This window comes from Rattus norvegicus, chromosome 1 (genome assembly GCF_021556685.1).
Source record: "Rattus norvegicus strain SHRSP/BbbUtx chromosome 1, alternate assembly SHRSP_T2T, whole genome shotgun sequence".
Lineage (NCBI taxonomy): Eukaryota > Metazoa > Chordata > Mammalia > Rodentia > Muridae > Rattus > Rattus norvegicus.
In genome coordinates this window covers 216,451,813-216,478,191 of record NC_141534.1, presented here as the reverse complement: position 1 = coordinate 216,478,191, position 26,379 = coordinate 216,451,813, and the positions used below count along the sequence as shown (strand labels likewise).

At 50.3% G+C, this 26,379-nt stretch overlaps 1 protein-coding gene across 1 annotated transcript; it reads right to left on the bottom strand.

Annotated features, from left to right (window-relative positions):
- Window positions 1-189: 189 nt before the first annotated feature.
- Window positions 190-22,565, bottom strand: Ehd1 (EH-domain containing 1). Its single transcript, NM_001011939.2, has 5 exons — window positions 22,089-22,565; window positions 18,236-18,333; window positions 5,661-6,073; window positions 2,672-2,836; window positions 190-2,271 (listed from the first exon to the last, which is right to left on the bottom strand). Exons 1-5 carry the CDS (start codon window positions 22,490-22,492, stop codon window positions 1,747-1,749), a joined length of 1,605 nt encoding a protein of 534 aa, NP_001011939.1. The 5' UTR covers window positions 22,493-22,565; the 3' UTR covers window positions 190-1,746.
- Window positions 22,566-26,379: the final 3,814 nt, after the last annotated feature.

Sequence of the window (26,379 nt, the reverse complement as noted above, 5' to 3'; positions counted from 1 at the left end):
TCTATTGGTCCTCTCTCCACATCCCGAGTGCTGAGACTACAGGTGTGCACCGTGGAGTTCAGCTTCCAGATAGTCTTGCCACTTTAATAATGCACAGGAGGTGGGTGGTCATGGATAACTTGGGGAACCCCTGGCAAAGGCTCCAGGGGTGCCTCCTTGGCCGGGAAAAGACAAGGGAGCATGAAAAGCTTTGGCACAATTAAACTTTCTTTAATGCAAGAAACAGTCCTCACTCAGCCACTCTCCCCACAGGTGAGGACAGAGCTCGCTGGACTTTAAGCAGTGAACCTGTGAGAAAGACATCTCACTCACCCTCAGCCAAGGACAGGAATGGAGGAGTGGAGGGCTGAGGCAGAAGGTAACAGGCCAGGCTGGAGCGCACCCTCAGCAGGGCCCAGCACAGTGCTGGGGGATGGCAGGCAGCTCCCTGAAGCCCACCTGTAGTGCCAGATGAGCAAGCTGCACTTCCCTGCCCACCTCAGTATAAAGCCCACCCTGGCAGCCAACCACTGGCCAGAGGGTGTGGTCAGGTCTCCCAGGCTACTGTGGGATGGCTAAAGTGGTCACTTGCTAGCTCTGGCTTCTTACTGCTCAGTCTGGGGCTCTCAGGACACCCAGACCTCCTTGGCTCAGCAGAGGAGGAGAGGAAGGAAATGACAGGGTGAGGGAAGGGGCTGGGTTTTCCCCTATCCTGCAGCATGGACACTAACCCAGGCCAGAGACACAGGCTTCCTCTTAGCAGCCCCAGACCATCCCCAGGTCACAGGGCCCACAGCCTGCCCCAAGGCAGAGAGGGCTCCAGGAAGCTGCCATAAAGACTGACTTTAGGGGGTACATTTTGGACCCCTCTGAGCAGAAGCTGGGACGACCTCCCCTCAGACAGAAAGCAAACTCAAGCCCAAGGAGGTCTGCTCTATGCTGGCTCTGGGGTGGAGCTCCTGGAGTATAGGCAAGAGGAGACAAAAAATCACAGCTTTGAATAAGTGATGTAAAAGCTACTGAAAACCTTGGTCAAGTATAAAGTGTCACTTTACAGTGAACTGACTAGCTTATACATTTCCCTATATGACACGGTCTCTCTCCTCCAGTCCCCACAACATTAGCAGTGGTTGGGTCTTCTACCTGTGGATGCTGTGCTGGCTGGGGTGTCAGGGGATATGGAAAAAGGAAGGTGTGCACTCCAGACCACAGCAGAGGACTGGAGCAGCTTACCCAAGTGCAGAACACAGCTAGTAGGAAATAACCGCTGCCCCATAAGGAAGCCCCAGTCTGAAAACAAACCAAAGGGGCTGGAGGCCTCCTGCTTACAGAGCCCTGGGGCAGCAGACATGGGGGTGCCAGGGTGGGTTGGAGAGGTGGTTCCCAGAGTCACTGTCCTGCCTAGCTGGGATAGGGGAGAGGCTGAGTGTGGGGCTGTGTCAGACAGAAGAGGCAAGAAAGGCAGCTGCCTCTAACGTTATATATTAAAAATATCATGGTTCTTGTGCACAAAATCCCACTGTTCACATCCAAGCATCACCCATGCCTCCCCTCTGAACCCTAGAACAGCTTTAAAAGAAAGATGGTGGTTTTCCTATTCAAGAGCTAAGGAAACACCGCTCAGTCTTTATGGACCTTGAAAAATGGTGACCCCTTCCCTCCCCCAATCTCTGCCCCTCCAGGCCCCAGCCCACCTGGGCAGACAAAGAACTGGCGGGTAGAAAGTGCCAGCAGCCCTGGAGGTGTGGGGTATCTCAGGCACAGAAGTCACTCATGCCTCCGTTTGGAGGGTGGGATGAGATGTGGAGGAAGGTCAGCGGGCAGCTCATGGCCCTCTAGCTTGACCTTGATAAGGTGGTTGGCCAGGGCAAACTCCTCGTCATCTAGCAGGCCATCCTTGTCCACATCAGCCAGCTTCCAGATCTTCCCCAGCACTGTGTTAGGCAGCTTGGACTTCACCATCTCCTTCTTGGCATTAGCGCCCGTGATCTTGCCATTGACAGGAGACAGTGTGTAGAAGATCTCATCATAGGTGGGCTTGTCCTTGCCAACTACCCACTCAACATCATCAATGCCCTCGCCAGCCCCCTCGCCATACCCATGCCCAAAGGGCCCATTCATGGTGCCATCAAAAGCACCACCCTTCACAGCCTGTGAGGGCATCAGGGACTCCTCCTGGCGCACCATCACCATCAGCCGAGCTATATCGTTGGCCAGCATATCATCCACCGTATCCAGCAGCTTGGGCTTCAAGGCCTGGAACTTGCTGAAGTCCTGCGTCTGCAGAAGTTCCTATGAGTGGAGGAGAAGGAAGGAGAGGCTTAGATGGGGCAGTCTCCCAGACTCCAGACTGCTAGACTATCCAAGTAGGGAGAGCGGGCTTTCCACTTATCAGTTCAGACAACTGAGCTAGTGCCACAGGCCTGAGCTCTTCACTTTGCCTGAGGTCACAGCAGCACCATCCTTGCTGGGCTGCTATGAAGATTCACAGCCAGCCATGCTCCACCCCAAAGCTGAGTCACCACATTCCCCTTTTTCGTGTCAGTGCCTTGACCTAGAGGTCAACTCTGATTCGGGTAGGGAACTGGTGACTAACCCAGCTGCTTCCTTTTGTGGAGGCCCTACCCTATAGAGCTGGGATTCCCTCCAAAACCAGTACCCAGCACTGGGCAGGCTGGCCTGATGACTGTACCTGCATCTTACGCAGGCTTGGGAAGTCGCCGGAGGAGATCTGGTGCTCCCGCTCAATTTTCTGGTAGATCTCTCCCAAGTTGTTCACCAGCTCTTTCTTCTTGCTCTCTTTCCCAAAGACATTGGGCATCTCCTTCTTGAGGGAGCTGATGATGTAGGCATGGACCTGCAGGAGGAAGCAGAGGGCATCAGGGGCTTGCTTGGCACGCTGCCCTCAGGGTCTTGGAGGCTGCTAGTACCTCAAGTTCTGTGCTTGGGCAGAGGGAAGCAGAAAGGTCACAGTCAAAGGTCACAGTCAAGCTGGAAGCTTACACCACCATTACAGAACCCAGTGGTCTAGACGAAACACACGATTCTGTCGAGGGTTGACAGCTCACTGCCGCCTCTAACACTGGACAGATACTCTTTCTTGTTTTTGCTTTTCAAAACAGGATTTCTCTGTGTAGCCCTGGCTGTCCTGGAACCCACTCTGTAGACCAGGTTGGCCTCAAACTCAGAGTTCCTCCTGCCTCTGCCTTTCAAGTGCTGGGATTAAAGGTGCATGCCTCCACTGACCTGGCAAAAACTACTTATATTTTCTGTGCATTGCTATTTTGACTGCATTTATGCCTGTGTGCAGGTTCTGGATCCCCTGGAGCTAAAGTCACAAATAATTGTGGGTGCTAGGACTTGAATCTGAGTCCTGCTAACTGCTGAGCCATGTCTCCAACCCATTCTTGTCCAAGTCATGGTGATATTCTAAAAACAACAAACTCTAAAGTCTGTCATAAGAAGGGTGGTTAGAGGAACTCCCTCCCCATGCATCTGCATCTCTTGTGGCCAGAGGAAGGCTTGGAGGCAAAGGTTTGCCAAGGAACTACCATGGGGACTGCAGAAAATGGACTGCAACTCAGTCTGCTTGTATTCTCCCCAAGCTGCCCCCTCCCAATAATACAAGCAACTGAGAACCATAGAAAGCTATGAATGCGCCTCTACCCAACATATATCTTACAGTACTCAGGGGGAGTCCCATGTTGACTCCCACTTGAGTGATATGTGTCATCAAAACAGGCCAAGACGACTCAAGACCAGAAAATTCCACGGAAGCTTTCCCTAGCTCCCCACAGCCACTTGTTCCCTGCTCATCCCAGGGAGCAGCTCTTCCCAATCCTAGGGCTGGCATCTAGGTCCTTCCAAGAAAGCTATGGTAAGCAGGTCATACAAACCCAGCCACACCTCTGCCTGCACAGAGCCAAAGAGTCACTCTCCCTCCAGGAAAAACAAGCAGAGGACTAGGAACAGTGTGGAGCAGAGCTGGACACCACATGGGTTCCAGGCCTGAGGCCTATGACCTAGAGAGCTGAGTGCTACCTGAAAGTAACCTTAGGACCCTGGACCAGTCTCATGGGTATTCTCATGAGTTCCTTTCTCAAAACTGCTCAGCTCACAAGGTGGCCATACATGTCTAGACATTGGGAGACACTGCAAAAACTGCAGCTCTGGACCCCGTAAAGGCAATGGGAAATGCCCTAAGCTGCTACCTGGCCAGCCAGGTTGCTTGAGAGCGACAATGGCTGAGACGTGGCAGTAGTCAGCCTTGGATCCCTGACTAAGGAACTCCCAAATATTCCATGACTGGCCTTGAGGTAGATGTGGGGCCTGGTATCTAGTGTAACAGACACCAGCCTCAGCACTGCAAACAGCAGTGGGGCAGGGATGGCTGGGAAGCACCTTCTCTGGTCTTGAGGGGATTGTGTCAAATGGACATAGGCACTTAGTGCTTATATCTCCTTCTCTACATGACCCAGTCAGTTGTAAACACCCCACACTTTGAGATGTCTTTCTGGAGAAACGGTGGCTCACAGTACAGGTCTTTTGAGCGGGAAGCCAACCCTTTTCAAGAGAGGGGCCAGGCAAGAACCTACTTTTGTGTTTTGAGACAGTGTCTTGCTGTGTCGTTCAGGCCAGTCTCAAACTGTTCAAGAGATCCTCCTGCCTCAGCCTCCAGAATAGTCTGATTATGGGCTCATCAAAGCATCTGCTTAGAGCTCCTCCATTTTTTGAAGAAACTGAACTATGTCCAAGCACCTGAAGGTCAGTGGGAACTCTGCTACTGTCCCATCCACCCACTCCACACCAGACCTTCCTATTCAAAGGTTCATCTGACCCAATATTGGACCAGTCCCTCCCAGGGATTTATCTGGGCAACCCACGATGCTGAGCCTCCCATCCTAAGCCTACTGGTGACACTGATCTTCATTTCCTAGCTCTAGACATTCTGAGCTCTCATTCAGGCTTAGCTGCCACTAAGCTTCAAGCACCTCAGAAGTGAACACTGAGCCTGAGCATAGCCTGCACTCCACAAATGGGAAAGGATATTTAAATGGCCTGTGCGGACAGCAGCCTCCAGGGATCTGGACTATAGTATCCGGCACTTTCTGGGTCACAGACTGGCCTCATCTTTTCCCTAGCTACTTCCTGTCCCAGCTTACACACCACATCCTAGGGAGGCTTCTCAAATCTCACCCCATCAGGATGGCTCCCCAGTTCTCCACTCAGGCAGAACCCTGTGGCTACTGAGCAACACCAAATAACCAATGCTTCTACTTTGTACTGCATTGCTCTTCCATGAAGGCTTGACTGGGGGCTGTGTGTGTCACCCCCTACCCAGTTAAGTCCACTGTTCCTTGCCAAGCTGAGAACACTAGTCTGCAACACACCCCAGGGGTTTGTTGAAGCCAAGTAGACTAGCACATTACACTTCCCGGTGGCCTCTTCTGCAGTAACGTCTTGTTTGGTATTTCTAAGGTGAGTGCATGTTCTTTGTAGTCTTTAATCTAGGTGGGGCATAAGCCTTAGAAAGAACAGGCTGAGATGACCTGGGTAAAGGACCTTAGTGAGTCACAGGCTGCATAGTGGGTACACAGGACACTGGTTTCTACACACAGGTAAAGTGGTATTTGTTTGGTAAACTGGGCCCCAAATGCCAGTCCCAGAGTCCGTGGGCCTACCTTGGCCAGCCTGGCCCGCTTGATTAAGTCATTGAGCTTCCTAAGGGCAGCATTTCTTGGTAGAGACTGGATGTCTTTGAAGAGGTCCTGCTCCTCTGCCTCAAAGAGCTTCCGGTTGTCAGGGATGAGCAGTGGGTGTGACCAGAAGGAGCCAATGTAGACACGGACCACCTCAGGGGTGTTGATGATCTTCCCCAGCGACCACATGAGAGCTCCGTACACTCGCATCAGCTGCTGTGTCTCAATTTGGTCAGCTTTGTTCAGCACCACACGGATCTTGTCCTCGTGATTTTTGAGGGCCTTGATGACTTCTGAAAATTCATCTGAGATGTCTAGCTTGTGGGCGTCAAAGAGCAGAATGATGCGGTCCACACGCTCTGCGAACCACTCAAGGACAGCCGCAAAGTCATAACCTGAGGGAGGAGTAGGAGAGGTCTGATCATGGCTGCAAGGCCCAGGCTGTTCCAGTTCTGAGCACCAGTGCCGGAAGTTCTAGGCTGGAAGTTATTTTGTAAACTCCTAAAATGCTCTCATCTGAACACTTACTGTAGCCCAAAGGCAGACTCACTGGTCTTTCTTGCCTCCAGGGATATTTTTACCCAGGTGACAGGCACAGAGGCTCAGCCAAAACAAGCCAGCTCAGGACAGCAAAACAAGCACAGAGAAACTTGCCAGCCATGAGCTTGAAGAGCAATGACCATAAGCAGCAGCACTATACCTACAGCTGCCATCCATCCAGTGTTTAAACCCCAGATCCTTGCATAAGCCTCGCTCATTGTCTACAATAGGGGCTGGCAAGCTCAGGACCAAAACTGGCCTATCATTTGCTGTATGAATAAAGTTTTATTGAAACAAAGGCACTCATTTACTTGTCTAAGCAACTTTTGTCTGTAATAGCTGAGTTTAATTGTTGCAGCAGAAACCAAAAGTTCAACATAGCTGACCATTCAAGAAAAACGTCTGCTGACCTTTGTTCTCCAACAAGCCCTCAAAAGTACCACAAACCACTTCCCTTTTTTTGTAGGTCTTAAATGCTTCTCTAAAGCCAAGTTGCTGACTCTAGCCCTAAACCTTACTCTATGCTGTTTCCCATCCCAATTAAAGTGACCTTTGTCATCTTTGACATCTATGACAAAGACATACTGAATTTCCCCATTAATAATAGTACTATTAGCCAGGCACAGTGGTTTGATACACATTGGAAATCTTGACAAGCAGAGGCACCCTTGGTTACAGAACAAATTTAAGGCCAGCCTAAGTGACATGCAACTCTTTCAAACAAAACACCACCCTCCCCAATCCCCCCACAAAAAAGTATGATTGAGGGCCAGCAAGATGGTTCAGTGTATAAAAGCACTTGCTGTGCATGCTGGCAACATGAGCCTAGGAGCCCACAGAGGAAGGAAGAGGAGCAAGCACAGAAAGCTGTCCTCTTGGCCTCCGCAACTGCACTGTGGCATGTGTTCCTGCACACACAAGTACATAAAATTTAAAGAAGTATGAGTCTTATAGTTTTCTTCAGGAGGACTAGAATGGCCCACCATTCCTACTGGAGGGAGTCGCAACCTGGGATTCAACTAGAAGCTGCGTGGCCAACATGGCAGAGCCGATCACTCTCCATATAAATGTAGCTCAGGGATTCCGGATGGAGCACTGCTTGCACCCTGTCTGACAACTGTGCTTCCCCTACTGCTCTCCCACTGCTCCCAAATGTGAGAACCCCTGCCCGCCCGCCCCAGCAGGAGCACAAGCAGAGCTAGGAAGATTGGAAACAGCGGGGCAGAGCCTCAGGACAGCCTGGCTCTCCAGGGGAATTTGGACACTACTTCACCCTGGAGTTAGTTTCCTGTCACTCACATAATGTGCACAGGTTCTGGGTCACCCAATGTAGGCCAACCCTCTGAGAACCACTTAGACTCCCAGAAAGTTGCCAGAGAGAAGAGAGTCTGGGACTGGCTGGTCCAGACAGGCTCTTGCCTCACAGACTGCTCCAGTACTGTCTGGGAAATGTAGTCCACCATGCCCAACCTCGGGAGGGCTGACATGCAATCTTTAGATGTAGAAGTCAGAAAGACTGCAGGGGGAAGTCCCAAAGGAAGAACAGTATTCAGGACTACAGATGCAGGCACATGACTCCCCAGCACCCCGTTCACCAAGGCCTGCTGATATTGCATTGTACAGCTAGGGAGGCAGCGCAGGGCCTGGGCCTGGCCCACTGAATCCTTCTTAATCCTGTGTATAAAGCTCTGGGCTCTGGGGTGATGGCACTTCAGAGGTGCTAGGCTAGACAGACCAAGCAGAAACAAAGCTCTGGGTACAATCCCAGGCAATACCAGAAAACAAGTAAGAAAAACAAAGCCATCCCAATGAGAAGGCTCAGCAGATAAGGGTGCTTTCCAAAGGAGCCTGACAGTGAGTTTGATCTTTGGCCCCCACGTGAGGGTGGAAAGAGAATGGTTCTCTACAAGGTTGTCTTCTGACCTCTACATGCCTGGCTCACAGGAACTTGGGGCTACCCCGAAGGTTGAGCTACACTGAGCTGCAGTCTGGGGAGAGAAGGGCCTCTCCTGTGTGCAGCTGGTTGAGTGTCAGAGCTTCAAGTTTCAGCGCACAGTTCCAGAAAGGGCCAGGTCACTGCGTTTCAGCAGCCAGCACAGACAGCTAATTCCAAAGTACACAGCCCTCCTTGCTCCCTGCAGCTGGCTCTGAGAGCAGGGAGTGGACACCCGATGAGTGAACTGTCAGCAGAAAACCAGAAGAGAAGGTCTAGAGCAGCAGAATAGTGGGGAAGCAGAGGCCAGGAGAGGTAGCTGTTGTCCAGGGCTCTGAGCTGTACCTCAGCTGAGCCCCAGAGCCTGCCTGGGGCCCTGAAGTCTTGTACATGAGTTCTAGGAACACGGCAGTGCTGAGGAAGTGCTGACTCAGGACCTATGATACTTCTGTTCAACAAAGAGAGGCCTCTGCTCCTCCCCAGTCAGCTCATCCAAAGCTCAAGCTACTTCGCACAGCTGGGGCAGCAGTGCAGCCAAATCCCAGTTCCCAGGAACAGGGAACCCTGGGACCAAGCACCACTGGTCCTGTTGGCTTTGGCTAGACAGCCAGGCCTGTAGCAGGGAAGCTGAGGTCACCTCCCAAGCCCTACCCTCGATGGCCCCAATTCTTCTCCCTTTGGTGGGGGAAGAGAACACTGAAATGAGAGAAATGGGAGGAGGCCCTTTCCCTGCTCCTCTCCCACAAGTCTAGTTCTTAGGCAGCACCTCAACTTAGTCGGTTTTGGTTCTGGTTTTCCTTTTTCTGGGGGAGAGGATCTCACTGTGCAGCCTTGGCTGGCCTGGAACTCATTATGAGACCAGGCTGGCATCAAAGTCAGACATTCACTTGCCCCTGCCTCTCAAATATAGGAATTAAAAGCATGAGCCGCCACACCCAGCTCCATTAAGTCTCTTTTTTCTTTTTCTCTTTCCAGGTGAAGGGACCTTCCTGGTTAATTATTTTTGGAGTTTAAGACTCTATACACCAAGCAGGCCTCAAATGGTGGCAATTCTCTTGCCTCTGCCTCCTGAAGCCTCAGATTATAGACAATGCTTGATTTTCTGAGGTCACCTCCAAAGCCTAACCCACGATGGCCCCAATCCTTTTCCCTCTGTGGGAAACACACTTTTGGTGGAAGGGAGACACTGTGGGTAAGCAAACACATCACTGATTACATGAATCACAGACTGCAGCCATGTTGTCCCAGGCATGTGACTCTATAACTGCAGGCCACCTGCAGGCCCATCTGGCACTCTTGAACCCACTCCCTCACTACCCTCAGAGGTGTCCCACATGGCTTTAGAGAGAAACACTGGTTTCCAGGAGCGCTGGACACCAGAGAGTGGCAATGAATGTGGAGCTTAGGAGAGTCACACAATGCTGCAAGCAGTCTCACAGCACACTCTCTGGCAAGGAGTTCACACAGGTGACGGGCCTGGCAGTGCAATGGGCCGCAGACTCTTATGACAAACCAGGTAGTGTGTCAGTGCTACCCACGCAATAACATAAAGGGAGCTGTGTGCCACTGCGAGGGAAAGAGTGTCTAACAGGAGCACACTGCACCAGGGTCTGGCTAGAGAGAGCAGACACCAGCTTCCGCCAAGGATACAGAGCACACAGCTTGAGAGGACGGGCTAGACTGAGAAGCCAACCTGCAGGGGGATAGGCTTCAGTGGCAACCAAAGACATCCCAGATAAGGAACAAGTAGCCATGTGAATAAGTGAAAGGGACCAGCCTATGAGGACAGGCCCCAGCAACCACAGATCCACCCATGAGGATGATGGAGCCAGTGCCAGGGTGGAAGGCAAGGCATTAGTGTTTACTGAAAAGGTTTTGGGAAAATGGAAATTTCTCACAGCACTGCAGAGGCACCAAACCTCACTCAACTGCTCCCGAAGATGGTATAGCTTATATATTTGGTACACTTTCCCACAATTAAAAAATAAAGGAAATTCAGGTGTGATAATGTGTATTTCTAATCCCAGCACTTGGAAAACAGAGGTAAAAGAATCTCAAGGTCATCCTTGGGGAAATAAATCATTAGAGCCAGCCCAGACTATATAATATTCTGTTTGTTTTTTTAAGACAGGATGTCTCACTATGTAGCTGTCCTGGAATTCACTCTATAGACCAGGCTGGCCTCAAACACAGAGATCCTCTAGCCTCTGTCTCCTGAGTGCTGGGATTAAAGGCCCGTGGCATCACATAGGACTGATATTCTGTCTTTAAAAACACAAACATAAGACAGGCATGGTGATGCACACCCTCCACTCAGTCCACGGCAAGTCTGATGCCATCCTGGGATGATCCTGTCACAAAAAATTAAAAAAATCAGGGCTGGAGAGACGGCTCAGCAGTGGAGAGGACTGGCTGCTCTCCCGAAAGATCCAGTTTCAATTCCCAGCCCCACATGGCAGCCTGTAACTCCAGTTCCAATAGATCCAATGCCTTCTTCTGGCCTCCAAGGGCTCCAGGCATGTTATACAAACATGCATACAGGCAACACATACATAAAATAATAATTTTTAAAAATTAACTATGGACAGGGAGTATTAGTAGAGAGGAACAGCAGAGTGGAGCCTCAAGGAAATGTGGCTGCTGAGAGGGCTGACAGGAACTGAAGGTGGCACAGGAGCTGTTCCTTGCAAGCCTCCCACAGGCCCACTACTGGGTGAAGGGAAACAAATCAAATAGGTGCTGTTGGCCCATCTACAAGTTAGCTGTCAGGAAGCTGACCACAGGGTCAGAGGTGGGAGCCTGGGCTGTGATGAAGCACCCCACCCTACAGCAGCACTCTGAACGAACACAGGTAGCTCCACCAGCCAGGGAAAGTTGCCTCATACATCCCAAGTTTCTAGGACATAAAACAATGGAGTGTTTGTTTCCCCACACACTCTCGTTTCCTGTCATTCAAACTGCACAGGCCTCGTTATTTCTCACTAAAGAGCTACATCACAGTTTCCAATGGCACTGGTCCTGGAGACAGGAGCCCACACTTGGGACAAGTCACACAGAGAGGACTCCTCCTGATTAATTTAAGGAAGGATCACTCCAAATGGCACAGAGGCTAAGAACGGAGAAGCCACCCCTCTCCAAAGAGAGCAGCCTAAGGGCTGCAATATGGCCTACCAGCCAGCTTCTCTGAAGGACATGAAGCTCTAGGATTTGACTCCATTCCAGAAACAATCATTTCTGAAAGGCACAAACCCCTAACCTTCTTACACATATGGATGAATCTCAAAAGTGTCAGGTTCCATCAAAGAAAATGAAACAGTACCACAGAGTCTATACTGTCTGACTTCATTTTTTAAAAAGATTTACTTACTTACTTTATGTATATGAGTTCTGTAGCTGTCTTCAGATACATCAGAAGACGGCATCTGATTCCATTACAGATGGTTGTGAGCCACCATGTTGGTGCTGGGAATTGAACTCAGGACCTCTGGAAGAGCAACCAGTGCTCTTAACCACTGAGCCATCTCTCCAGCCCCGTCTGACTCCATTTAAGAGACAATTTGGAAAAGGCAGGTTTAAGCTTCATAGGCATGAATTCCTGGGACAGGGAGAGGGTCTACACAGAGAACTCTTCCAGTTCAAAGGATGTTCTCTATCCTAGTAGCAGGGGGATATGGCTATTGCAAAAAAGGATTCATCCAACACGTAACCTGGCCCTAATAGGTATAAGATACCTATAATATAACAGGATCGGGAGGAAGTGACAGTACAGGATCGGGAGAAAGGACAAACACACTCCAGTTGGGCCCATATTTCAACTTCAACTCCCTACACTCAGAAGGCAACTGGGCTGTGCCAGCAGGTCACTTATCCTCTCTGAATCCCCATACCATTCTCTATAACACAGAGAGAGCCAAGTTCCCACCTCGAGGCTGCTGGGAGGGTTGGGTGCAGTGCATGCCTGGCAGGCAACCAGCACTTTGTAAATGTTTGCTCCTATTAGTCTGAGGCATTTGCATTGGGCTCAGGAAGCTCATATCTGATGGATGTGTAGGCAAGGGCAGCTTCTAGGGCGTGAAGAATGCTGCGTACCCCAAATATAAACCCAACATTTGCGGGCCCTCGGGCCAGCTGCTCCCTAGTCCATGGTTGACTAGCAGCCTGAGAGACAGGTGCCAAGGCCAGCACAGCCTGGTACGACGCCTCCACAGGCAGAGTTGGCACACCCACAGCAGAAAGCTAGGCCAAAGCAGCATGCTTGCTGAGAGGGGGAGACAGGGCAGGATGGGGGTTGAAAGCTTTGGGCCTGGGGTTGGGGATTTAGCTCAGTGGTAGAGCGCTTGCCTAGCAAGCGCAAGGCCCTGGGTTCGGTCCTCAGCTCCGAAAAAAAAGAAAAGAAAAGAAAGCTTTGGGCCCAGTCAGCCCTCAAGGGATTGAGGAGTCTAAGGAGAAGCCCAGCTGAGGCAGTATTGCCTAAGGTTCCTGAGACATTACTCAGAAAACAGGGAAGTCTGGGAAACCCTGAAGTTTACAGTCTCTTCATCGTAACTGGCAGATACTTGTTTTGCATACCTAATTGTATGCCAAGAATTAGGTAAGAGCCCAGCATACAGAAGTCCCTATCACAGTTATCAACAACTCTAAAAGGACCGTGTGTTCTGGTCACTTGGCTTCTGCAGTATTGACCTGGAAGCTCTGTGTTGTCCTATGTGGTAGACACTGTGAAACCAGGATATAGTACTGAGCCAGGCTCCAGGCTTCTGGGAAACCCCTAAGATCATTCTCTGTTCTACAGAACATCCGAGACTGGGCTGGAGCGTGTCTGTGGCAAGCATCTCAAAAGATGGTCAATAGGGCAGAAAATCTACCCATGGTGTAGCCCTACTTCTGATCCTGGGCTCCAGAATGCATGAATGGGAGTCTGGGTCACAAGTTCCATCCAACCTCTAGGAACAGAATAGCTTAGGTGGAGTCTGGGAACCATGGTATTGGGTAGGAAGGCAAGTGAAAACCCAGAGAGCTCAAGCTCTGTAAGCTTTCCATGGAGAGCCTAGGTTGGTTTCTGGCTAGAGGCAGGGCACAGAGGGATAAGGAAGAGAGCAGGATAGCTCTCAAAGCCTTACTCCTGTTCTGGACTACAGTCAGCCCATGGTGGCCTGTGTTTCCAGGAAGCCTGCCATCAACAGTCTCACCAGGGTCTGATGTCAGTTTATCTGGGCTACACTGCCCTGTGCAGAGAGCCCCTCCAGGCTTGAGTCAGGTTTATCTCCTCAGATGGAGCTCCCCATCAGAAAAACATTGGCTTCCTCCTATACACTACAGAAAAAACAGTGGGGCACACGGACAAGGCAATGTTAGCAAGAAGGCAGGCACCAGGCCAGACAGGATGCTACTTGTTAACCCAAGCTGAAGCCATACTCCCTTTGCTGATATAATCTTCTTGGGGGCAAGCAAGGCACAAAAGTTACACCTCTGCCCACAGTCATACAGTGACAATGGTGACGAGGGCCCTGGTATGCTCACTGCCACTGCCCACCAAGGACTCACACAAGAAGACCTCAATCCTAGGCATGGTGTGACTATGTAGTGGTAATGACCCTGGAAGCCAAGGGCACCAGCTTTGCAGAGTCCTGGATGCCCTTTGAGTTCCTTTATCAGTCACACGGGTGGCACTCAGGAATAAATGGTGCTCCTAAAGGCCATCGTTCCCTGCTGACATAAGAGAATGTTATCTCTCAAACAGCAGCAGATTAGCAGGTCAGGAAAGCCAAGCCTGGGACCCCAAAGGGACACAATTATCAGGGGTCCTTAGCAAAGCCAGGGCTACTTGACCACTGTGGTCTATCTCTCTAGATTGAATTTTCTGCACTGAGGGGCCACGGGGGAAGGATAAAGTTAGGAGGGGCACGAGGAAGCCAGTGGAGTGGGAATGAACCCAGAGAACTGGCAACGCTCAAGCACAGCAACCTCTGCAGGGATCAACTACAGACTGCGGCAAAGCGGCCATCTGTGTAGGCCCGTGCCCCTCAGAACCCACCTTCCTGAGAGGGAAACACCTGCTTTCCACATATACTCCCATTCTGGTTTCTTCAGTGCACAAGGAAGGACTAGGGGTAGGATCGGAGAGGGTCCGCCCTCACCCACAAGCTTGCAAACCACCTTGGAGTCCACACAACACCATAGATCGGGGTCACATAACCATCTTACTCACCACCAAAGAATGTTCACTCCCAACTCCTAACTGAGAAACGTTTACATGGGGACTATAGGACAATGGAGGGAAAATGGCTTAGAAAAACTGGTTGATCTTGGTATTTCACCATAAAACCCACCTTCAATCAGAGGGAGCCTTCTGCAAATAGAGAATAACCTGGTCGCAGGGACCACTTTGCCACTGGGAAGGCACAGCAAGCCACAGGCCTAGTGTGTCATGTCAGCTGCAGGCTCCTTGAGCACATCCAGTCTAAGTATGCTGGTGTCCACTATAACCCGAGTTAAAATGCTGCTGGGGTGGTGTGGCTCAATGGGAAAAGCACTGACCTAGCATGCTCTGTGTTCCATCGCTAGCACAGGAAAAAAAAAAAAGAAAAATCACATTCATAAAGTGTCACTTAGGTGGTTTACCCACAGACAGCAAGAAAGTTTAGATCCTGCCCTGTCTCTCCTAATAGGAAAGCACTGTGAAGGGACACACCCCTGTGGCCCCTGTGGCCCGCTGGGGACCCTAGGGAGGACGAGTCTCTGACAGCAGGACAGATGAGCCACGCTGTAACATGCTGTGTACTGGCTGCTGCTTTTCAGGAGCTTACAAGGGCCACAGGAACCTTAAACCCTTCCTACCCCAACCCTTCCTCCAATCCTGAAGGCGGCACAAACAGTGGAGCTCGGGCAAGATAAGCCTTTGAGGGCAAGCAACTGTCGCTTATCTAAGGCTGTGTTCTCACCACAGGCTAGCCTGCTGGAGTCTGGTTCAGCCAAAAGATAAGTCTGTGGGCCTCAAACAATGGCAGCACACCTCCACCCAGTGCAGGCTGGAATGGGCATCTCCTGCAGTTCTTCCCTTATTTAAGAGAAATTTACTTGGATTTTCCAGTTCTCCCCTGGCTTTGGTGAGTTACTTTGGGTCCTTTTATAAGACTACAAGGACAAGAATCCCAAACCTTTCCCCTCCAACATCCTAACTTCAGCCCTGAAGGTGCCTGAGCAATGACATTCTACCGAAAAAATTAAAGTGTAATTCCAGGTGTGGTGGCACACAGCTTTAGTCCCCGTACTTGAGAGAGACAGGCAGACCTCAGTTTGATGACAGCCTGGTCTACATAGTAAGTTACAAGTCAGCCAAGACTACATAGTGAGACCCTGTCTCAGGAAAAAAACAAAAACAAAAACAAAAAGAAAGAAAAGTGCGATGTTTACCAAGCTTTTGTTTTCTTCGGCTTTTGTGATGAGAACTGAACCTGTGGCCTTGTGCACTCTGGTCAAAGGTTCTACCACTGAGCTCTTTCCAGTCCTCCTTCCTTCCTTCCTCCTTCTCTGTGTGTGTGCGTGTCAATGAGTCTGTATACATGTGGGGGCAGGGGGCAGTATCAGGTGTCTTCTTTGTTGGTTCTGAAGCTAGAACTCACAAACCTAACTAGACTAGCTGGTCAGTGAGCCCCAGGGGTCCGACCTCTGCTCTCCAGTTCTAGGATTAGAGGGTACAGCTTTACAGGCTCCAGCTTGTGTGGCAGGCACTTTCTCACCAGTCACCTTCTCACTTTTATGTGAAACAAGTTGTCACTGACTTGGTGTGAGCTCACTCTGTAGCCCAGGCAGGCCTTAAGCCTATGGTATTTCCCATCCTTCTGAGTAGCTAGGGTCACAGAGGCTTGTGCCACTGCTCGGTACACAGTCTCTTAAAAACAGATTAGAATAGCTGGAAGAAGAAATGTGGCCCCTGCTTTTTTGCATCGATCCCAAAATCTACACCCCTGAACTTCAAAAAAAGGTCACCCATGAAGAGTAGGTGAGCCTGAAAGCTTAACCAGTCAGTGGCAGGCATGAGGCCCACGTGTAATCCTGGTGTTCAGGACGGTGAGACAGATGGATAAAGAGTTGGAGGTCAGCTTGGGCTACATGAGACCCTGTCTCAAAAACAAAAGCTGATCTAGCAGCTTTGAACCTGATTAGAGACAGCCAGCTTACTGCACTGTAGTCTGATGCCACACCATGCTGGCTGGGGCCCCCTCAACTGTAGAAAAGAGGAGAGAGCCCATGCTTAGCACAGCCACAGCACAGACACAGACACTCGGTGGCAGGCACTGGCTTTAACATCCCCCACCACAGGGCAAGGGGCAAAGGAAAGAGTAAGTTAATGAAAAACAAACTGGTATTTGTAGAGTTTGAGAATGGGCAGAATCCTCCTGCCTCAACCTCACAACTGTAGAGATTAGAGCTGCTACGCCACACTCTTGTATTTTTCCCTTTTCTTTCTTTCAGACTTCTAGATTACATCTACAAATGTGTGTGAGCATCACAGCATGTATATGTAGGTCAGAGGATAGCATGTGGGAATTGGTTCACATCTTTCATGATACAGGTTTCAAAAATCCAACTTAGGTCACCAGATGTGATAACCTTTTTATCCTTGCTTACTTGCTCTCGAGTGCTCTTGCACACACACACACACACACACACACACACACACACACGAAAGTACTGAGGATTGAATGCAGAGCCCTGTGTATTCTAGGTCAGTGCTCTCCCATTGAGCTGCATCCCCAGTAAGGCTATTCATTTGCTCGTTTGCAGTGTCAAACTCCACTTTTGGCCAGTCTTCTCCTAGAAGACATTCCAACCTAATGGCTGGTGCTTACAGAGGTGAATCTACTACAGGGTGAAGGATGAAACAAAGACCAGCCATCCTGAACCAGAATCTCAAAGCAATTCGACAAACACATGGGAGGGGCCCCTGGCCTCCGTGCTCAGTGCTGGAATATATCCTGGGGGGCTGTTTTCTTGAGGCTCCAGCACCTCTTTGAGATAGGGGTTTGGTTTGTTTTTAGAAAGGGTTTCACATAACCTAGGTGAGCCTCTGACTTGCTGTGTAACGGACCCATCATGAATTGCTGTCCTCTTGCTTCTATTCAACACAGGACTTCCATATGCTAGGTGAGAAACTGAACTACACCCCCAGTCTTCCCAGCCTCTTTTGAAAGGTATTATCTTTGGGTTTAGGAAGTAAAGTTCTATTTCACTTTAAAAAAGAAAAAAAAAGCATGACAAAGGCTAGGTGCAGTGGCTCACACCTTTAGCCCAGGCACTTAGGAGAGAGGCAAAGGTAGGCAGATCTTTGTGAGTTTGAGGCCAGCCTGATCTACAAAGCAAGTTTCCCCAACCCCCCAACCCCCCAACCCCCCAAAAAAGAGTGGATATGGGGAAAGGTGGAGATGGAGAGGGGACAGAGAGGAGAGGAGGAAGGGAAAACTGTGGTTGGAAAGTAATATGAGAGAATTAAGAAAAAAAAATGGCAAAAGGTGGCCAGAGTTGAAACAACTGGATTGGCTAAGGCACTGGAGCCTAGTAGGAAAACCCCTGTACCAGGAGACAGCCCCTAGGAGGCTTCTAACCACCAAGGGCTAAGCAAATGTAAACAAATTTCCACCAGCACCCGGGGAAGGCTGCACATCATGATGAGTTAGTTTCTCCTTTTGCCTGGCTGAACTTACTAGAAACTTTTATGACACTAGGAGGCAAACTGACCCCAAGCAAACAGAGACAAGGAGTCTAGGGGACAGTCAAGGCTGACTGGGGTCCGTAGGCACTGGTATCCGGCAATTTCCTGCTACTCTGCTTCACAGCCAGAGGTCTAAGCCTCATAGGTTCAAAAGCATCTGGCTACCCAACATGGATAGTCTGTGATCTTAGCTGGGCTACTCTGGTCACCTGAGTACAGCAAGGTAGCTGTGGTCCCTCAGGTCACTACTGTGTAGATGAGGTATGAGGTAAGAAGTCTGTCACCTGAACACACTACAATGTTTTAAAGCCTAGGGCTGGAAGAAGCCTGAAGGGCAGTATGAGACGTCGCTCTCCAGCAGAGCCTGGTTACCTCGGCTGATGCGCTGCTTCTCTCCAGACAGGATTCCAGGAGTGTCAATGATGCTAATGCTGTCCAATACTGGGTTAGGCAGCTGTGCACACATGAACCTGCAGGACAGCAAAGCCAGAGATACATCAGGGTGGGACTCACACTAATCCAGGTGTCAAGGGAGGGCTTTTTCCCTCCCCTCCCTCCGGACAAAAAACTGGAACCACTATCAGAACTGTACAACTTTAGAGTCACAGTCCTTCCCTCCCTATCACTCTCGTCCCCCAGAATTCAAGAGTTCAGCTTCCCAGATGCTGAGTTGTTAGTGAAAGCTATGAACTCAGATTGTGCATCAGCTCTAAAGGAAGACTGACGCATGACATCGAGAACTTGCAATTCCACCTTAAAACTCTTACCCAGGTATGGTGGTGCACACCTACTGTCCCAAGCACTTAGGAAGCAGAGGCAGGAGGATCAATGCTTAATTAGCATTCCAGGCCAGCATAGTCTACACAGGAAAACCCTGTTTCAGACAGAAACCTAAACCAAAACAACCCAAAAGAATTGGGTCAAGGAGATGGCTCAGTGGGTAGGAACGCTTGTCACCACTTGATGACCTCAGTCCAATCCTCAGAGCCACACAGTGGAAAAGGAAAGCTGATCCACACTATCTACTGACCTTAGGTGCTGTAGTAACTATGTTTACACAGAATAAATAAATGTAAAAAACAATAGTAACAAAGCTAGGCCCGGTGTACACCTTTAATCCCAGCACAAGAGAGGCAGAGACCAGCAATCTCTTTAAGTTTGAGGCTAGCCTGGTCTACATAGTGAGTTCCAGGACAGCCAGGGTTATGTAGAGAGACCCTCAAAAAAATGAAACAAAACAAACAACAACAAAAAAGAAACTCCAACCACCTGGCTAAACTGCCACACACTTAAAGAAGTGTGGTCTCTTTCTGGGTAGAGGTGCACATGGAGACTAGAGAACAACCTCAAGTTTCTATCTTCCTAACACAGAACCTCCCGGATTCAGTTAGGCTAACTGGCCAGTGGGCCTCCAGGACTCATCTTGGTCTCTTCTACTCCGACCCTTGTGTTGGGATTACAGACTTGTAAAACAATTCCAGTGTTTACAAGGTTTACAAAGGAGCTGGAACTCTGCACTCAGGTCTTCACCTTACCACTGAGCCATGGCCACAGCCCCGGGGACGGTCATTTTCCACTGCTGTTGGGGCCAGCTGCTTGAAGCTGCAATAGGCCACCAGTAGTCAGCAGTGTGGAAGGAGTACAGACACACCATTTTTTCAAAGTCAATACCAGCCTAGGAAGAGGAAACCACAATAGAGGGCTGTTGGAGAGTCCTTGGTAAGGGCTTAGCTGCATACCTGAGTTCCATGTTGAGCTAAGAGTTTAGCAGAACAGCTCAGAGCAGCTATCAGCTGTTGCAAAGGGTGGGGTTCTTTAGTGGACAGAGAAAGGACTCTTTTAAAAACCTCCCTGAGCAAAGAAAATACAGACCTATGGTCTGCAAGACATAGGCTCAAAGCTGGGATTCTAACAGTGGGGAGCAAGATGAATGTCTCCTGTGGCTCCACACCCCCAAATTATGATGATAAGTCTCCCCCCAGGCTGGAGACAGCATGACAAAGTAAAAGGCTATGTCCAAGTATAGCAGACTCCAGTGTTGTAAATCATTGCATGCTGGATCTCAATTCCCCTTGCCTAGGAAGAAATTCTCTACTCAATGGAGAGAGAGCGACAGAAAAACAGAGTGGAAGTGGAGCTGGTTCTGAGAAGTAACAGACATAACCGGTCCCATAAAGGAGCATCTGAAAGTCCATGAGAACCCACTACTCTGCAAGGTCCAGTAAGTGGACAGCAAGAAAGGCAGGAGGTTATAACAACTCCCTGGCAACAAGGATGGGGACCTCAGTCCTCAGGACCAGTGGGTGGGTCCAGTTATGCAGGCAGGGCACTCACAAACCCCTCTTGGGATTGCCTGCCTCCGTCTGTTCCTCTCACTATCTCTGAGCAGCCTTGGGGGCAGTGGGGGGGGGGGGCTAATAAATCAAGTTCATGACTCAATGGATCCCTTTAAGAGTGCCAGGAAAAGCTGTATCAGTCAGAGAAAAGCCCCCTTTGTTGTGCCTCCCTGGCCAGAGGCATATCCTGAGACAGTTCCAACCCTGGTCTTCACCAGCATTTAGAGACCCTCTGGAACTGGGATGGGGGCAAGAAGGAACCGGGTACAGAGCGTGGCCTCCACCTTGACAGTTCAGCAGGGCCTGCCTTTTGTGAGTTACTGCACTGGGGGCTATTGGGGTGGTGTGTGAGAGCTCTAGCTCCTTAAGCTCTGCATTTCCACAGGTGAAAACTGAGGAGATGCCAAGTTCCTTGCTTCCAAAGAGGTCTGCCCTCATGATGAGGCTATAACAGGAGTTGGAACAGCAAATCTTCCTGTCACTCCTGAAGCAGAGACCTAAAGCATGAATGAATTCCTTAGCCCAGCAGCCAAACTTCTCACAAGACCATCAGCACTCTGAGTCAAGGGCCTACCTACAGGGGCAGCAAAACTCAAACACCCTTAGGCAAAGGCTCCAGGCTAAGGGGACTAGAGCATTGTATTCAACCCAGGCCTGTCACGCAAGCAGCAGCATCTTAAAACAAGACAGGCTGAAATTACCTAGAAGGGACAAGAAGACATTAAAGATCAACTCCACCAAAGGAGGCAGGCCTGAGAGCAGGCTCGCTCTAGAACAAGCTGGCCCGCCCTGTACGGCTGGACAGTGTCTGCAGAGGAATGTGCTCATACAGGGCGGAGACCTGGAAAGCAGGATTCAGATTCTTTCCAAGGTTATTCCCCTAGGCTGAATGCAGATGTCGAAAGGCATGTGGAAGTCCCTCCTTGAAAGAGGGAGCAGAGAGGGCAGGGTCTGTGAGTCCTGTCATACCTAGGAGAGGAGGAGTCTGGGATGACCCAATGCCCTTAAAGAAGTGATCCTGGGCGTTAAAGCTCCACGGAAAGGCCACTGTGATTCATTCATAGCATCCTGAGAGGCTGACTCTAATTCACCTCACCCCTTTAACCGGTAAAGCTGAGACTCCAGGAGTACATCAAAGTCTATCAAATCTATAGTTGCATATGGGTCTGGTCATTTCAGGGGTCACAGTGTTACCAGCCCCTGAAGTCTCTTGAGGCAATACTGACTTAAGTTTTTTGTTTTGTTTTGTTTTGTTTTGTTTTGTTTTGTTTTGTGACAGGGTTGTCTCATACACTCCTGGCTGGCTTGGAATCCACTTAAGTGCTGCTTTTAGGAGGTGTGTTGAGACTCCTTCATCCCCTCCCTTCAAAGAGGGCTGCCCCCAAATCAGCAGACCAAAGCATATCCTCACTGCCCCTCCTACACAAAACCACTGGTCCCAGGAGATGTGAAGCAGCGAGTGACCAGCAAAAGGAACATCTAAGTCTCGGGATTTCCCATGACACTTAAAAAACAGACCCGGGTGGAAGAGGGAGGTTGATGAGAATGAGTTGGGTGCCTCCAAAATGAGGAACGAGGCAGAGAGGAGAGCAATGGCTTATCTTATCACAGTGGCCCCCAGCTCTGTGGGAAGTAGGTCTGGGATCTGCGGGAGGGTTTGAGAGTTAAATTGAAAACCTGGAAGGTTCTGGGAATGACACAAGCCAGAGGAGTGGACAATGCCTATTCCCTAACTACTCTCAGGTAGTTAGTGGGACGCAGCAAGGCCAGTGACCCTGGGAGTGATCGCTGAGGGTCCTGCGGGGCCCCTCAGAGACAAAGGCCGGCTGGGGGCAATGGCTCTGGAGGCCTTTGGTGGTCCTCGCGCTGGGGGGAGAAGGGGTGGGTACCTGTTGAGGAAGGCGTTGCCGAAGGCGTTAAGCTTGCGGAAGGGGCGCCGCGGGTCCACGACGAGCGCGTTGCCGGGCACCACGCCCTCGGTGGGGCCATGCATGACTGCGATGAAGGAGTCGGTGGTGGGCTCCGGCCCGATGCGCATCCCTGGGAAGTCCTGCTCGATCAAGTGGCGGATGAAGGTGGTCTTGCCGGTGCTGTACTGGCCGACCAGGAGCACCATGGGTTTGTTGTCGAAGTCAGCGTCCTCCAGAGCCGGCGAATGGAACTCGTGGAAGCGATAGTGCTCCTCCAGCGGCAGCAGCTTCTGCGCGTACAGCTGCCGCAGCCCCTCGGCCACCGTCTGGAAGAGCTCCGGCTCCTTCTTGCGGCGGGCATCCTTGCTCACCCAGCTGAACATGCTGCCGGAGACAGAGCTGGCTGCTACAGGACCGAGCGGCGGCTGAGCGGGACTGGAGCGCGCGGCCGAGGAGGGGCCGGCCGGCCGGCGGAGGGCAGAGGGGCAGGGGGCGGGGCGCGGCCCGCACCGCGCAGGCGCAAGGACCGGCGTACAGACCACAAGAGCGCCCTCTACTGAGGGTCGCGCGAGCCTGGCCGAGCGGCCCCTTTATAAGCCGGAGCCCGGAGTTCTGGCACGCAGGCCGCCGCCTCGGGGCAGGCGGGAGAGGCGAGGGAAGAGCCCTCCAGGCTCCGCCCCATTCGCGTGCCACGTCTTCTCCTGCTTCCCATTGGCTGATTTTAAATATCGCGAGTTCGTGGCTGTGGTGCCTTGGCAACCGCACCTGTTTTGCTCCGCCCCTCGAGGGATACCTCGTAGAAGGGTTGCAGTTGCAGGTGCCAGAGACTAGCGTCCAGATGTGCTAAGCCTGAGCACCTTGGAGCACCCGTGGGCTTCTGGATACCCCAAGTACTTCAACTGCTTCCCCCAACTGCAGGGTTTCCACCGGCTAGGAACTCCCAGAAGCATCGACAGCCTGTGCGCTGCCCCTTCCCTGCTTCTTGAACCCACACTCCTCACTCTAGTGTTTTAGCGACTCTGGAGAAGAACAGGACAGCGGGAATAGGGAAAGCCGAGGGAGTACAGGACACCGGGAAGAGGAATATTGATAAGGGAGGAGAAGTGCGCTGGATCTCCACTCAGGCTGATGGGAGAGGGACAAAGCAATGGACAACACAATTGACGTGATCTAGCGGGGAGGTCTCACCCAAGAGGTGTCAGCTGCGGAATGGGGTAAAGAAGTTGCAGCTTTCTGGTTAGATGAGTTTGGAGGAAGTGAAATCGGAAATTCCCTTTGTAAGGAAGAGGGGAAGTGTTGAGCAACAATGAAATGTTGTGGGAACTTTGGGGAAATTAAAAGCCCCAAAATTTCCGCTTTCCTTTCAGGGACACCACCAGTACCACCTCTTGTTCAGTTCTGATTCCCAACCTCCTTCCAGTTAGTAGCTGTTCCACGGGGCTTACGGACCCGCCATCATCCCTGGCCACACCTAAGTCCCCTTGGCTGGTCTGCTGGTGACAATTTTTGTGGGTGATGTCAGAGATTTGGGGACTATGATTGTTAGGTAACTAGTATCAGGTCACCCAAGTGGGAGGAGGATCTAAGGGTGCTTGGAGAAGTCTAAAAGGCACCTGAGGAGTTGGTTAACACACAGTTATGGTCGCAGATGTTTGGAAAAGTTGGAAGACTACCTGAACCCATCAATATGAGGCCAGCCTGGGCAACAGACTCTATCTTAAAAAATATTTATCGGGGCTGGAGAGATGGCTCAGAGGTTAAGAGCACTGACTGCTCTTCCAGAGGACCTGAGTTCAAATCCCAGCAACCACATGGTGGCTCACAACCATCTGTAATGAAATCTGATGCCCTCTTTTGGTGTGTCTGAAGACAGCTACAGTGTACTTAAAGATAATAAATAAATAAATCTTTAAAAAATATTTATCGATTAGGCTAAAGTCATAACTTAATGGTAGAGCACTTGCCTAGCTTGCACAAGCAAATAGAGCCCATCCCCAACACCACGAGAACCGACAAAAAGCCCTGGGAACTTGAAAGCCTTGCACCCAACTTGATAGCTCTGAGACATTTGGAAGCCTGTGAGCTAGACCCCTATGTGGGGAAAGAGATTATGCTGGGAGGGGAAAACACTGGAATCTCACTGGAAGGTAGAGCAATATGTATATTGAGGGATCTCAGGTGGGATCCAGAGAAGGCAAGGTGGGAGGTATCGTCATGAACTTCAGAGATCATTGCCAGAAAGAAGCAAATTCCAGCCTGCTTGCAGGCTCTGGGCCCTGACCCCTTATTTGATCTGGAGTTTCTCCTTGTTTGTGTGGTTGGGGGTGTTGTGAGTGTGCCATAGGGAGTGTTGTAAGGGTGCCCTGGGGGGTGAGTGTATCATGGGGGGGTGTGAGTGCCCTAGGGGGTGCTATGATGTGCCATGGTGGGGTGAATGTGCCATAGTACAAGTCAGAAGGAAACTTTCAGGAGTTCTCTGTTGAGGTTAGGCCCTGGTTCTTCCTCCCAGCCCCATGCTCCCAGAAAAATAAGAGTCAGACTAAAAATATATTTACAAACTTCTTGGCCATATACCTAGGCTCTTCTCTGTCTAGATCATAACTATAATAACCCAATTATATTAACCTACATTCTGCCACGTGGCTGGTTACCTGTGCTCAGGGACCACGTTCCTTATATCTTCCTGACAAATCTCCTGTCTCCTCCTCTCCAGAATTATTTCTCCTTCCAATAACCCACCTTCTACTTCCTGTCTAAGCCACAGGCCATAGACATTTTAGTTGACAGGTCATGCATGCATACAGTATATAAGATGTTCTCTGGGGTTGGGGATTTAGCTCAGTGGTAGAGCGCTTGCCTAGGAAGCGCAAGGCCCTGGGTTCGGTCCCCAGCTCCGAAAAAAAGAACCAAAAAAAAAAAAAAAAAAAAAAAAAAGATGTTCTCTACAATTCTCTCCTTCCACCATGTGGGCCCTGGGACCTGAACTCAGGTCATCACAGCCCTGACAAGTGTTTTTCCCACAGAGCCATTGCCACGACCCTCATTTCATTAGCTTCTTCTGTCCATCACAGTAAGACACAGAAGTCAAGAAAGAAGCTCTTGGACAGGGGCTGTCACCCTCAGCTGTGTGCCAGCTTGTGACAGGAGACTCAGGCAAGCCCAGTCCGGACCTCAGCCAGCCTTGGAAGCTAAATCACTTTTGCTTCTTACACAGCCTAGATGAGGGGTCCACCCCGGAGATGTAATTTCAGGGTGGTTCAGAGAAGAGCCGGAGGCAGAGGATCCTAAATGAGGTGGTTGTTTAGACATCTGAATAGCTACATGGGCTCTGTCTCCAGCAATACTCACACTGACCGGTCATGGTTTCCATGTCTCCCCAGAGTCCTGTGTACTGAGAAAACCCAGCCCCAGAAAATTGAAAACAAAATGTTCCTGGGTTATTTATAAATGAAATGAGATGTATGTGTTCACTCAGCTTTGTCCAAGGAACTGAGAGGGCTGAAAGGATCCTCACCCTTCCTCTTTCCCTCCCTCATCGAGGCTCAAGGGGCCCAGAAGTTAATTCCCTACTTCCCTAGGTCCTGGGTACCTTCCTATTTTGTAATGTCCCAGATTGCGAGAGACGCCTAATTTCCCTCCCATTTTTGAGTAAGGCACTCTCTGTTTGGTGAGAAGATGAAGAAAGTAAGCAAGCCAAAGTGTGAGAGAGGGGGTGGGGGAAGAGCAAGCGAGCATCCATGGGTGTGTACACACACACACACACACACGCACAAACACGCACACACACACACACACACAAACACACACACACAGGCGTTGCCCCCCAGCAAAAATCTCCCACTTCCTTGCCTTCAGTCTCTTTGGTCCCCTATTGCCCTGATCTAAGAAAGTATTTTTTTAATAAATTTTTTTTTTGTTTAAAGATTTACTTTTATTTATATGAGTACACTGCAGCTGTCTTTAGACACACTAGAAGAAGGCATCAGATTCCATTACAGATGGCTGTGAGCCACCATATGGTTGCTGGGAATTGAACTCAGGACCTCTGCAAGAGCAGTCAGTGCTCTTAACCTGCTGAGCCATCTCGCCAGCCCAATAAAATTTATTTATAAGTACATTATAGCGGTCTTCAGACACATCAGAAGAAGGTGGCAGATCTCATTACAGATGGTTGTGAGCCACCATGTGGTTGCTGGGATTTGAACTCAGGACCTCTGGAAGAGCAGTCAGTGCTTTTTTTTTTTTAAAAGATTTATTCATTATATGTAAG

Bases quoted from the DNA above. Each gene is read 5' to 3' on its own strand.
- Ehd1 (NM_001011939.2), bottom strand. From the start codon at position 22,492: ATGTTCAGCTGGGTGAGCAAGGATGCCCGCCGCAAGAAGGAGCCGGAG. The intron at 2,837-5,660 runs GTAGGCCCACGG...TTCCTCCTGCAG, and splicing joins AGCGGGCCAGGCTGGCCAAG to GTCCATGCCTACATCATCAG. The intron at 2,272-2,671 runs GTACAGTCATCA...CTCCACTCATAG, and splicing joins CAAGCCTGCGTAAGATGCAG to GAACTTCTGCAGACGCAGGA.